Source organism: Triticum dicoccoides, chromosome 5A, assembly GCF_002162155.2.
Source record: "Triticum dicoccoides isolate Atlit2015 ecotype Zavitan chromosome 5A, WEW_v2.0, whole genome shotgun sequence".
NCBI lineage: Eukaryota > Viridiplantae > Streptophyta > Magnoliopsida > Poales > Poaceae > Triticum > Triticum dicoccoides.
The window spans coordinates 514496874-514507891 of record NC_041388.1 but is presented as its reverse complement, the minus strand read 5'-3'; the positions used below and the strand labels follow the sequence as shown (position 1 = coordinate 514507891).

The 11018-nt window shown below is 44.1% G+C and overlaps 1 protein-coding gene across 1 annotated transcript in view; it reads left to right on the top strand.

Moving 5' to 3' along the window:
• The first annotated feature begins 141 nt into the window (after positions 1-141).
• LOC119299825 overlaps positions 142-11018 on the top strand; it is a 29733-nt gene continuing 18856 nt past the window's right edge. Inside the window, exon 1 of the mRNA XM_037576965.1 lies at positions 142-174. Coding sequence (XP_037432862.1) covers positions 142-174 — 33 coding nt within the window. The remainder of the gene's footprint in view (positions 175-11018) is intronic.

Genomic DNA, 11018 nt, shown 5'->3' with positions numbered 1-11018 from the left:
CCGCCCGCCCGCCTCGCCCGCCCGCCCCAGCTGGTGGAGCCAGGCCACGACGGCCGCCCTGTCCCACCCCATCGTCAGAGCCGCGTTGCACCGCGCCCCGCCGCCCTTCCCCGCGGCCTTCCTCAACCCGCACCCCTCCCCATGGCCTACATCCACGGGCCGACCTCGCCGGAGGTCAGTTTTCTTGTGTTTTTTTAGATTTAGTTTAGGTTAGTTTAGTTTAGTTTAGTTTTTTTTCTTCTGTTTTTTAAGAATAAACAAGAAGATGAAAAAAAAGAAGTAAAAGAAGAAGAGGAAGAAGAAGATGAAAAAAAGAACAATAAGTAGTAGAAGAAGAAGAAGATGATGATGAAAAAAGAAATAGAAGAAGATGGAAAAAAGTAGGAAAAGTAAAAAAAGAGGGTCGCCGAGGGTCGAGGGTCGCCGAGTGGTCGAGGGGTCGAGGATCGAGGGTCGCCGAGGGGTCGAGGATTTGCCATCCCAACCCCGACACCCCGACCCGGACACGGCACCCCTGTCGGGGATATACCCCGCGGTATGACCCGACCGGAAGTATGACCCGTCTGGACTTGGGGATTCACTAGTGACCCGCCCTGACTTGGTGACTCACTAAGTGACCCATCCGGATCTCTCCACTCACTGATGACCCGCCCGGGCCTGGTAACTCATTGGTGGCCCGACAGGCGGGTCAGAGGAGCGACAAGACCCAGTGGCCTAGAAGGCAGCTCATGGAAGGCCGGCTCATGTTATAGTAGGCCGGCTTAAGAGGAAAGTATAAGGAATATTCCCTTACAAAGGAAGCAAGACTAGGATTTCACTTGTAATAGAGTAATCATAATCCTACTAGGACTAGTCATGTAACCCGTCCCTTCAACTTATATAAGGAGGGGCAAACACCCCAAGAGGGACAAGTTTCACAAGTTTAGACAGATAAGTCAATAACTCTCGAGATAGAGGTAGAGAAAGAGCACCCTTGTAATAGTGAACATTATCATCATCAATATCAATGAAGCAGGATGTAGGTTTTTACCTCCACTGTGAGGGGCCGAACTTGGGTAAAACCTCGCGCCTCTCGTCCCATTCAACCCCTCTCAAGCTATCACATAGATGTGTTGGCCTCGCGACTAAGTCCTCACACTAAAGGCATCTGCCTGACAAATCCCCGACAGTTGGCGCCCACCGTGGGGCCTGCGCATGATGGTGTTGAGTTCTTGGAGGGAGCTCTTTAGGGTTCGAGAAGCTCGTGATTGACTAAATGAAAAAGAACTAGAAAAAAATCGCGCGGGATGACCTGGCATGAGCAAACTTGGATAGAGTCAGCTGATTCATTGTTTGATGATCAGATACGTCTAATCCGCCAGCCGCGAGTTTCACAATCAAAAAGAAATCAAGATGACGTCGGATGCGTTTCCGCAAGTCGCCGAGTGATACGTCCATTTCGCATCATGCTTTTATATCGATATTTATTGCATTATGGGTTGTTATTACACATTATCTCACAATACTTATGCTTATTCTCTCTTATTTTACAAGGTTTACATGAAGAGGGAGAATGCCGGCAGCTGGGATTCTGGGTTGGAAAAGCAGCAAATATTAGAAACCTATTCTGCACAGCTCCAAAAGTACTGAAACTTTCACAGAAGTTATTTTCAGAATATATAAAAAATACTAAGCGCAAGAAGTACCAGAGGGGGGCCACCCACCAGCCACGAGGGTAGGGGGCGCGCCCTACCCCCCTGGGCGCGCCCCCCTGCCTCGTGGCCCCCCTGGTAGCCCTCTGAAGCCCATCTTCTGCTATATGGAATCTTTCGTCGAGGAAAAAATAATAAGCAAGCTTTCGGGACGAGACTCCGCCGCCACGAGGCGAAACCTTGGCGGAACCAATCTAGGGCTCCGGCAGAGCTGTTCTGCCGGGGACACTTCCCTTCGGGAGGGGGAAATCATCGCCATCGTCATCACCAACGATCCTCTCTTTGTGAGGGGGTCAATCTCCATCAACATCTTCATCAACACCATTTCATCTCAAACCCTAGTTCATCTCTTGTACCCAATCTTTGTATCCAAACCTCAGATTGGTACCTGTGGGTTGCTAGTAGTGTTGATTACTCCTTGTAGTTGATGCTAGTTGGTTTACTTGGTGGAAGATCATATGTTCAGATCCATTATGCATATTAATACCCCTTTGATTATGAACATGAATATGCTTTGTGAGTAGTTACGTTTGTTCCTGAGGACATGGGAGAAGTCTTGCTATTAGTAGTCATGTGAATTTGGTATTCGTTCGATATTTTGGTGAGATGTATGTTGTCATCCCTCTAGTGATGTCATGTAAACGTCGACTACATGACACTTCACCATTGTTTGGGCCTAGAGGGAGGCATTGTGAAGTAATAAGTAGATGATGGGTTGCTAGAGTGATAGAAGCTTAAACCCTAGTTTATGCGTTGCTTTGTAAGGGGCTGATTTGGATCCATATGTTTCATGCTATGGTTAAGTTTACCTTAATACTTCTATTGTAATTGCGGATGCTTGCAATGGGGGTTAATCATAAGTGGGATGCTTGTCCAAGTAAGGACAACACCCAAGCACCGGTCCACCCACATATCAAATTATCAAAGTACTGAACGCGAATTATATGAACGCGATGAAAACTAGCTTGACGATAATTCCCATGTGTCCTCGGGAGCGCTTTACTTCATATAAGAGTTTGTTCAGGCTTGTCCTTTGCTACAAAAAAGATTGGACCATCTTGATGCACCTTATTTACTTTTATTATTTGCCACTCGTTATAAATTACCTTATCACAAAACTATCTGTTACCGATAATTTCAGTGCTTGCAGAGAATACCTTACTGAAAACTGCTTATCATTTCCTTCTGCTCCTCGTTGGGTTCTACACTCTTACTTATCGAAAAGGCTACGATAGATCCCCTATACTTGTGGGTCATCATCGAGTTCATGCTACTATCATTATTCATGGTCCGAATTTGTTTCTGCTACAAGCTGCTATGGCATGTACAATGGTGCTATCTTAGGAATGTCACGTAGGATAAATGATGAGGTGGAGGAGAGAGAATTAAAAAAAAAGTTTTCTTCTCTTATTTACGAGAAGACAAGAGATGATCTCTTAACACAATATGTCTCATCATATTTTTAGGAATGACTAGTTATTGAAGATAAGGCAAATAGATGACCCATTGTAGACCTTTTTTTGGTCATCTTTAAATTACATATAAAACTTAAGATAAAACTATCTTACCTACCATTGTATATGCCCTATACACCCGCTCAAGAGGACACTAGATCAAAGAGGGAAGCAAATCTCAGCCGGCTAGCTACGTCTGGTTCTTGTCCGTTTTTTAAGTAAAGAACCAAGTGACCCGGATGTGGGTTATCCAATCACCACGACCTGGAGGAGGAATCGGTCCACCTCTGCTTCCTGCTTGCTTCGCCAGCGCCTTCTTGCGGAGGCCCCCGCTCCGCGCCTTCTCACGCTCGCACCGGCTATGCATTCGCACGCCCAACGTCGTGGCCTCAGGCCTCCTCTACAAGTTGCGATCGGGCCGCCCCGTGGCCGTCGTTGAACGGCCCGCCGGCTGTGACCCGGTCATCGGCGCCTAAGGGCTAAATTTGGTGTTTTGACCCTTTTTTAATACCTACTCGATATCTGATTCTAGTTTGAATTTTTTTGAGATCTGATCTTTTTGCTACCCCAGGGTCCATGGAGGTAGGGTATAACTGCCTACCGCTAAGGTCCCTGACGGTAGGGTTGCATGCCCTACCGCAAAAAAATGCTAAATATTAAACACAATGCATGCTCGTCCCTACCGCTGAGCACCTTGGCGGTAGGGTTGTACATGCCGCTGCCATTCTGTTTGACGATAGGGATGTTTCCTATCGCCAAAGGTCCTTGGCAGTAGGCTGTTACACCCTACCGACATGGACCCTGGCGCACTTGTTCACTCCACCTCCAAGCTGCTGCGCCTTGAGCCGCTGCCTCCGTTGGTCTTTACTGCAAGCTTGACCTCGCGGCCATCTCAGAGCCGCCACGCCTCGCGACGAGAGCCGCCTCCGCTGTTGTCGTAAGTCGCCTCGACCGCGTGACAACCTGCATCAACTTGTGCCACCACTTGGCTGGCGCATGCCTGACCTGCCGAGCCTCTCCGCTCTACGCCGGTTCAGCTCGTGCCTCCCTTTTGCACCAGCGTTGGGTTCGGCCGCCCTTGTGCGACCTCGCGCTCGTAGCTCCGCACCGCCGCAGCCTGCAGCGTCATGTCTAAGCCGCCTGCACCACCCACTACTGTTGTTTCCCCTTGCCGTCAGCTCCTTCACAGCGGAAATCCGCCCCCTCGGACCCGCTTCAGCTGTCGTTTCTGCTGGGGTCCGCGTCTGCCACCACGAGCCACCGCAGTCGCCACCCGCCCTGTTCCGGCCAGTGCCGGTGTGCTGCTGCCGCTCCAGTTGGCTGTTTACACGGGCCGCCTGTTGCTGTAGCTACGGCTGCGCGCCAAGCCGCCTCCGTCGACCCTACCGTTTCCACCGAGCCGCCGCCACCGCCTTGAGCCGCCGCTCCGAGTCGCTGCCACGCCGACTCGGACTATCACGGGGAGGGAGCACGCCTTGGACCAGATGCTCATGCGGCTGGCCCTCAAGTTGTGATACAATATATCAAAAGTTCCTGCTCAGTCTCAAGGAATTATTTTGAGACTTGTGATACAATACGCGTAAGGACTCTCAAGTTGCCCAAGTAAATCGTTTTACTGGGAAGCTACGGTTGAGAAAATTGGTGCAAGTACATCACCTAAACCGCCACTGTCTCTGCGGCGGGAGAGCCGCCGTCGCAGCAGGAGAGCTGCCGCCGCCAAGCCGCCATCCGCCTCCGACGGCCATGCCGCGTACCATGGCCTTGTTCTGCCTAACCCGCCACTATCGTAGCGTACTTTGCCTCAGTGTCAAGCCGCCCGGACCGCTCACTTCGGCAGCGGCCTACTTTGAGCCGCCCCCGCGTGACCCGGCCGCAGCAGCCACCAGCGAGACGCTGTGGTTTCAGTTGCTGTTTTCCCTGCTTTGAGCCGGCGGCTTGTCTCTGTCACTGAGGCCTATTGTTAAACAACGGGAAATTGAAGATGAACTGCTACAACACTGAAGGACCAAAAGATGCTTCTTTCACAAAAAGGGGAGGGGGAGGCTGACACAGCGTGGCACTCCTGGACAATCATTATTGAAAGAAAAGAAAAGGACATCTATATCCACCACACGTGTGGCCTAAAAGGCATTTGCCCACACATCGTGTGTGGCATGAGCAGGGGGCAAGCGACACGGGCTGTGTGTAAGCGAACAGTAGAATTGCCCACGCGTGTGGGCGCAGCTACTTCGTGCCACACGCCCAACAAATACTATTCATCCCTACTTCACGTGAGTGGCACGAAGCAAATATGTCCACACGTCCTGGCGCAGCTACATTAGGTACCCGCGGGATGATGATTTAGTTGCCATCTGGGATGGCAGATGTAGTTATCCGGGATGGCAAATATGGTTGTAAAAGCATGGCAACTCTCTCTGTTTTGGTTAAGTATAGTTGTCATGTCTAATTTATGGTAGTTGACGCGTGTAATCAAACCATAGTTGTCATGTGTGATTAAGTACTTGTCACATGTGGTCAAACAATAGTTGCCATGTGTGTTTACCTAATTGCCATGTGTGGTTAATCACAGTTGCCATGTATGTTTATCTGATTGTCACATACGCGCAACTGCAGTTGCCATCTAGCAAACGATTCAAAGTTGCCATGTGTGTTTGCCTAGTTGTCATGTACGCGCAACTGCAATTGCCATCCACAACTGCAGTTCGTCCACACGCGCGTAGACTAGGTGGTGGCTGTGTGGACAGAAATTAGTTCACCCACACAGCGCAGTTGGCAACCATGTGTAGTGGGGCGTGTGAGCGACCTCTCCAACACCCACACACCGGCCTTGTCCTACATGGCACGCGAAAACCGCCTCGGTGTGTCAAGATTCGTGCAAACTTAACTGGACGGTGATTCAAACGTGTGGACGAGTGGCAATGTTGTCACATGTGTGGACGTTAGCGTTTTCGAAAGAAAAAAACAAGTCTGCATGCAACCCTTCTACCCAATTGATAGCTATCCCCGTAAGCACTGCATGCACGTAATAATGTTGGGCGTCGCTAGCTATGAACGCATGCATGAGTTTAGTGGTAAGTGATAGACATTAATGTTTCCCTAATAACTTGTTGCTTGTGGAAGGCCTAGGTGAAGGGAGAATTGGTGATGTGGCATAAAGCTAATGTGGACAGTGTGCATGATGAGAAAATAGGTAGAAATGAGAAGCAACTTTTTAAAAATATTAGATGTGTGACAAGAGTAGGAGCATCCGACCTCCTTTGGATTGGACCTGGTTCTCTCTCTACTTTTTTCCGCAGTGGTCCTGGTTCTCTAAGAAAACTATCTGCACTACAGTGTGCAAATAATCCTAAGAGTAATTTTAAAGCAGAGTCGTTATATTGACCCAATTGTCATAATAACTGCCAATATAATGATTCTGATCAAATAACATTTTAGTAGAGTCATCGTATTTAAGAGAATCGCCATAATTTACGGCGCACCCGTCACACAGCCTCCATATTTGATGACAGAGTTGCTTTTGGATCGCACTCCATACGATAGTGGCATAATGCATGTGGCCTGGATGTGGCTAAAAGAAAACTTTGGGTGCCCCTTCACCTTCACTCGGGATGGTAGATAGGTTGGAGAAAAAGGATAACCCAGTGTCAACTGGTTCTAGGATTATGGAGGTAGAAAATATGAAGACTCTAAGTTTGCGCGTTATCTCTCGAGCTTCCATAATTTTTGAAGTACAATACACAATGATCATGGAGCTTCCATTTTGATGACTCTCCTAGATTTGTTCTAATGGACCACGATTATGGGTAGCGGAGTGTCCTCAACAAATCGGTAGCTACCAACAAACAAGGAATCTTCCCACTTAACCCTGTATTCCTATCATTTTCAAATTACAACATTTAAGTTTATTGTATTAACAAACATGTAAATTAAAAAAAACATTTCAATAACATTCAAGTATCTTTGTGCACAAAATAAAAATCAACTTTAGGAATTCAAACACTATCAAATACTTGAAAATTAAGACAAAAATAATTTCCCAGTGACATTAATATTTTTAGAAAATTAAAATACAAGTTCTAAATTTCTTCTTCTTTAAATAGCTTAAAACTATAATATCATTATTCTTCCAACTAGTTGCCAATTTTAGATTTTATATCAAGGAAATTTCCTTTTGTCTCAACAAAGTTTCAGTGCCTGTTCAAATAAATTTAAGAACATTCGGAAATATTTAATAAATTTTGGAAACATTTAACCGACATTCCACACGAATATCAATTATGTTTTTCATATTTGTTTTCTTAGAAACAATCAACATACATTTCAAATACAGTTCACACTCATTTGGTTTCACAATCATTAACAAAGTGTTTTCACTTGCAAAAATTATTCCAATGACAGTTCAATTTTTTTGTTCAAATATTTCTTAGTTTAATAAGAGACGGAAGGAACTAGAATTTGTGTGGTATCGCCGTGAAATTTTTAGAAAAGGACTCAAGTGTGACTATAATAATTGAAATTTGTGTAAAATCTTGGTGTGATGTTAATGAAAATGAGATAAATAATTAAATATTTTATGTATTTTTTAAATATATTGAAATTAAGAGTGAAGTTATTGATTTTTTTGTGAATACTATTTAAATACTTTGTAAAAATATTCAAACAATGAGGTCTCACTAAAATAATACAAAAGGTTGAAAAACCATGTCATTTTTTGTAATGCACCAAAATAATTGAACAAATTTGCATTGAATATTTTGATGGAAACTTAAAAATTAATTGAAAATGAAATGTTTCAAAAGTTTATTTCAAATGGTAAATGTAATTAATTATGAACTTAATGAAAACCCATGACTTCTTATTCGAAGGCCTTGTCTTCATAGATGGTTGGATGACATTGTTCCCCAATGGTATTTGGTGTTGATGACAATGGGGTTAGGGTGACTAATGTTGGTTATGAAGTTTATCTCAGGACATTGGTTACTCGGTGGTTATTGAGGGAGATGGATGCCTCTAATTCAAAAAGGGAAAAGGCATCAGTTTCATTTGAGCCATTGGGAAGCCGCACTATTATGTGTATAGGGATGACTATCTTGTTTTATTTTCTTGTACTCGTCGCTTTCAAGCATCATATGAAAGCAAAAAATGCTTGTGTGATGTTGATGCCATAATCAACAGCATATTCTGCTCCTCCCTTGTAACATCCCACGTGTGGTCCGTCCTATTTTGTAACCTCAACCATCTTGTCATGAATGATTTCCATGTTGGTATTAATATAAGTGACTTCACCATCTTGTTTGTGCATGAGCATGTTGAGTGCATTGTCATATCTTGCTTCTTGCTTCATGATCATCATTGTTTACATTGCATTGTGCCTCTTGTCATTTTGCATTTCATCATGATCACCATGTGCATTGCATTCTTCAGGATGTTGTCTTGCTTTATTCATGTTGTATGTATCAACCCCTTGCTACCTCTCTCAAATCTAGCGATGCACCCTCACCTTCTTCTTCTTCTTCTTATTCTACTACTTCTTTATGCAAGTGAATTCTTCCCTGCCCCATTAATGTTCATTCTTTTCCTATAAATCTTACACCATGGCCTACACCTCTTTGTAAAAATTTAGCTCTTTTGGACTTGTTTTGGCTGGGTTAAAATATGTCTCAAGTTTGAAGTTAATTCAAACTTGGAATAATTTTCTATCTCTAAAAATTGCCAAACCAATTTATTCAACTTGTACTTAATACAAGGATTCCAGGGATATTTTTATCTCTTCCATGGCCTTCCCGAAACTCCATGTTCTTTTCTTATTTTTTTTCTGCTTGAGGAAATAAAAGACAAAAACAGAGGAGCAGCAGCTCAGCGCAACAGAGCCTCTCCGATGAGGTGTGAGTAGTTTACCTCAGACCTTCGGGTCCATAGTTATTAGCTAGATGGCTTCTTCTCTCTTTTTGGATCTCAATACAATGTTCTCCCCCTCTCTTGTGGAGAACTATTCGATGTAATCTTCTTTTTGCGGTGTGTTTGTTGAGACCGATGAATTGTGGGTTTATGATCAAGTCTATCTATGAACAATATTTGAATCTTCTCTGAATTCTTTTATGTATGATTGGTTATCTTTGCAAGTCTCTTCGAATTATCAGTTTGGTTTGGCCTACTAGATTGATCTTTCTTGCAATGGGAGAAGTGCTTATCTTTGGGTTCAATCTTGCGGTGTCCTTTCCCAGTGACAGTAGGGGCAGCAAGGCACGTATTGTATTGTTGCCATCGAGGATAACAAGATGGTTTTTTTTTATCATATTGCATGAATTTATCCCTCTACATCATGTCATCTTGCTTAAGGCGTTACTCTGTTTTCATTAACTTAATACTCTAGATGCATGCTGGATAGCGGTCGATGAGTGGAGTAATAGTAGTAGATGCAGGCAGGAGTCGGTCTACTTGTCTCGGATGTGATGCCTATATACATGATCATACCTAGATATTCTCATAACTATGCTCAATTCTGTCAATTGCTCAACACTAATTCGTTCACCCACTGTAGAATACTTATGCTCTTGAGAGAAGCCACTAGTGAAACCTATGGCCCCCGGGTCTATCTTCATCATATTAATCTTCCAATGCTTAGTTATTTCCTTTGCTTTTTACTTTGCCTTTATTTTACTTTGCATCTTTATCATAAAAATACCAAAAATATTATCTTATCATATCTATCAGATCTCACTCTCGTAAGTGACCGTGAAGGGATTGAAAACCCCTTATCGTGTTGGTTGCGAGGAGTTATTTGCTTTGTGCAGGTACTAGGGGACGCGCGCGCAACCACCTACTGGATTGATACCTTGGTTCTCAAAAACTGAGGGAAATACTTACGCAACTTTGCTGCATCATCCTTTCCTCTTCGGGGAAATCCAACACAATGCTCAAGAGGTAGCATTTACCAGCCCTATTGTATACCTTAGCATCTTTCTGGCAAGGGAGTACAATAGTGATCTAGGATTAGATCATTGGACAGCGGTCAAAATTATCCTTAGAGGACTAAGAAAATATTTCTCGGTTATGGAGGTGACAAAAGAGTTCGTCGTAAAGATTTACGTCGATGCAAGCTTTTACATCGATCTAGATGACTCTAAGTCTCGATATGGATACATATTCGAAGTGGGAGCAATTAGCTAGAGTATCTCCGTGCAAAGCATTGTAGACATAGAAATTTGGGAAATACATACGGATCTGAATGTTGCAGACCCGTAGACTAAACTTCTCTCACAAGCAAAACATGATCACTCCTTGGGTGTTAATCACATATCGATGTGAACTAAATTATTGACTCTAGTAAACCCTTTGGGTATTAGTCACATGGAGATGTGAACTAATCACATAAAGATGTGAACTAGATTATTGACCCAATTGTCATAATAACTACCAATATAACATTTTAGTAGAGTCATCGTATTTAAGAGAATCGCCATAATTTACGGCGCACCCGTCACACAGCCTCCATATTTGACGACAGAGTTGCTTTTGGATCGCACTCCATACGATAGTGGCATAATGCATGTGGCCTGGATGTGGCTAAAAGAAAACTTTGGGTGCCCCTTCACCTTCACTCGGGATGGTAGATAGGTTGGAGAAAAAGGATAACCCAGTGTCAACTGGTTCCAGGATTATGGAGGTAGAAAATATGGAGACTCTAAGTTTGCGCGTTATCTCTCGAGCTTCCATAATTTTTGAAGTACAATACACAATGATCATGGAGCTTCCATTTTGATGACTCTCCTAGATTTGTTCTAATGGACCACGATTATGGGTAGCGGAGTGTCCTCAACAAATCGGTAGCTACCAACAAACAAGGAATCTTCCCACTTAACCCTGTATTCCT